We start from the raw sequence: 2,500 nt of genomic DNA, 5'->3' as shown, positions 1-2,500 counted from the left end.
TTGTAGGCAAGTGACAAACGTAAATAAAACGATCAAAATTACTAGATGGCTGGATCGCTTGTTGACGGGTGGGGGGGGGGGGGGGTGGAGCAATACTCACATTTGTAACGACGAGAAAATTACAAAAAATAAATAAATAAATAAATAAAATTAAAAAATGACGATTAAAATTGGGTTTGGTCTCACATCATCAACGCCTAACCTCCCTCGCGGCGTCCAACCATAATAATAGACAGTGACACGTAAGGAAAAAGCAATGGCGTAATAAAATCAGAGAGAAAAAGATATTCCCCTAGACTACCAACGGTTATTTTGGAGGCTTTCCTATCGGTCCTCGCTTGGTCCATTAACCTAGCCCATTTTCACGTGTACTGAAGACAAACTACGGACTGAACGAGAACTTTATGAAATATGACATAAATTCATACGGGCGATCATAAAAATGAGAACTCAGTGTTATTGTGTGGCACTTCAGAAATTTATAAAAACAAAAGAGAAGAACAACAACAACAATGCTTGATTAAATCATGCAATGGTCCTGTTCAGTTTGCTTAAAACAGTACACAGTTATGAATTTTGTAGTGGCCTAAACCATTTAGGATTTGACAGCACGCATACAATATTAGTTTTATATATATAATATTATATATATATAGATATATATATAATATATTATAAATTTAGATATAATATATATAATATTACACAAATGTATGAACGTAACTCTTCAACTTATTTTCAATAAACCTAAGCTCTAATTTCAATGGTGACTTAAGGTTCTCCGTACACGTACGTTATGTGTGAGTATATATACTATAATTTTTATCGGTGAATAGGTATATTATATGATTTAGTATATATAGATTATAATCAAGTATAATATAATCTATTCTATTAAACTTCAGAGCCAAAAAATAGCATATAAGAATAAATAACTAAAAGAAATACCGCATAATTGTTAAAATTCCCAGATTTCAAACACACACAAAAAAAGGAAAAAAATTACCATCTGGACATTTGAGGACATGCATATAATGGCTGTAAAAGTCTGAAAAACTAAATGTACTAATTTCCGCTTAAACGTCCCTCCACTTTTGAAAATGGCATACTGCATATGGTATGCAAATTGTATAAAATTGGCAAAACCACCAGACTCTTTCTGGCAAGAATTTATTAAATATTTTACAGGAGAAAACTTGGTAAAATGTCCACGTCCTGGCTAACATATCTTTTTCAACCTTGGGCTGAAGGAACACAAGTCTCTAACCTAATATCCTTTTATTATAAATAACTCGGCACATTTTGAAGCAGAACTTGGTAGTACGCGAATTAATAATAGCATTACAATGAATTGGCATAAGCCAAGTACCCCTACAGCAAGTGTACCTATCAGTGCTTCGGCCACGAGAACGCCTGGCCAACTGGGCTAGTACGATCGTTCTCAAAATTCGCAGCGAGAGATCGTGCGGAGGCGCTGGACGCAAATGCGTGCGATCTGAAGAGTCAATATCGAGTGGGTTGGTGCATTCTTTCAGTGACACCTACAGGACCTTTGCGCTAAAAGCTATAGGGTCACCCAAACTTGAAAGAGGTCACCTGTTGAATGAGGGATCAGCAAGGGGGTGGGAGGGGTTGGGTTCGATCCACCTTTCTCTATGCGACAAAGATATTGAATCAGCCTCTCCTCCAAGCTATCGTGGCTCTCCTGTCAAGCGTTGTCGTCAAGTTATGGGCGCATGCCAAGGTAAAATACACATAGGGTAGGCGGTGGGTCAAAGAGAGAGAGAGCGAGAGCGAGAGCGAGGGAGGGAGAAAGAGAGAGGAGAGTGAGTGTGAGCGACTGCCGTTGCTGCCTCTTCCTTACCTTGTAGGTCCGGTTTAGTGTTGGCGTTGAGGTGGTGCTGCTGCGGTCTACTACTGGTCGAATGGTTGTGATGGTGGTGGTGGTGGTGATGATGTTGCATCTTGCTCCTATTACCCTGACACACAACTTTCCCGGTGAACTAGATCCCAGTTAAGAGAACATGGTCTCACGAAACCTCGGCAGACATCGCATGCTGCTGGAAATGTTCGTCAAGAACAGTTGAGAAAAATCTCGACTTATAAACCTTCGTTCACACTAATCGACACTCATCTTTGATAGACTTCAACACTAATTTCATCTTTAGGCCGGGAAACGCATAGTTTATAGAAAAGAGAATAATAAAAAACACACCACTGACTTTATATCAACCACTGATAACGGTGACAGCAACCATCTCACATGCTTCCATATCGCATCACACAAAAGAAATAACCAACTTCTTCCTTTCACACTGCATCAACAAACACTGAACTCTGTCTTGCCTCCGTCAATGCTGCTGCCGCTCTTCTCGTATGTGGTCCAACTTATCGTACATTGCAGCTCCTCTCTCAAACCCACTATCAACCCTGAACATTATAAGTAGAATTCAGTGCCAGAAAACGATTTGATATCTTTTTGTACATTATAATCAGTAAA

The 2,500-nt window shown here is 39.2% G+C and overlaps 1 protein-coding gene across 1 annotated transcript in view; it reads right to left on the bottom strand.

Moving 5' to 3' along the window:
- The window catches only part of LOC135219716 (protein O-mannosyl-transferase Tmtc3-like), a 533,724-nt gene extending 531,378 nt beyond the window's left edge, over nt 1–2,346 (bottom strand). Inside the window, exon 1 of the mRNA XM_064256711.1 lies at nt 1,865–2,346. Coding sequence (XP_064112781.1) covers nt 1,865–1,964 — 100 coding nt within the window. The 5' untranslated portion in view covers nt 1,965–2,346. The remainder of the gene's footprint in view (nt 1–1,864) is intronic.
- Nucleotides 2,347–2,500: the final 154 nt, after the last annotated feature.

The sequence above is a fragment of the Macrobrachium nipponense genome, chromosome 20 (genome assembly GCF_015104395.2).
Source record: "Macrobrachium nipponense isolate FS-2020 chromosome 20, ASM1510439v2, whole genome shotgun sequence".
Lineage (NCBI taxonomy): Eukaryota > Metazoa > Arthropoda > Malacostraca > Decapoda > Palaemonidae > Macrobrachium > Macrobrachium nipponense.
Note: the sequence above shows the minus strand (reverse complement) of the source record. Positions and strands in the feature narration are given on the sequence as shown.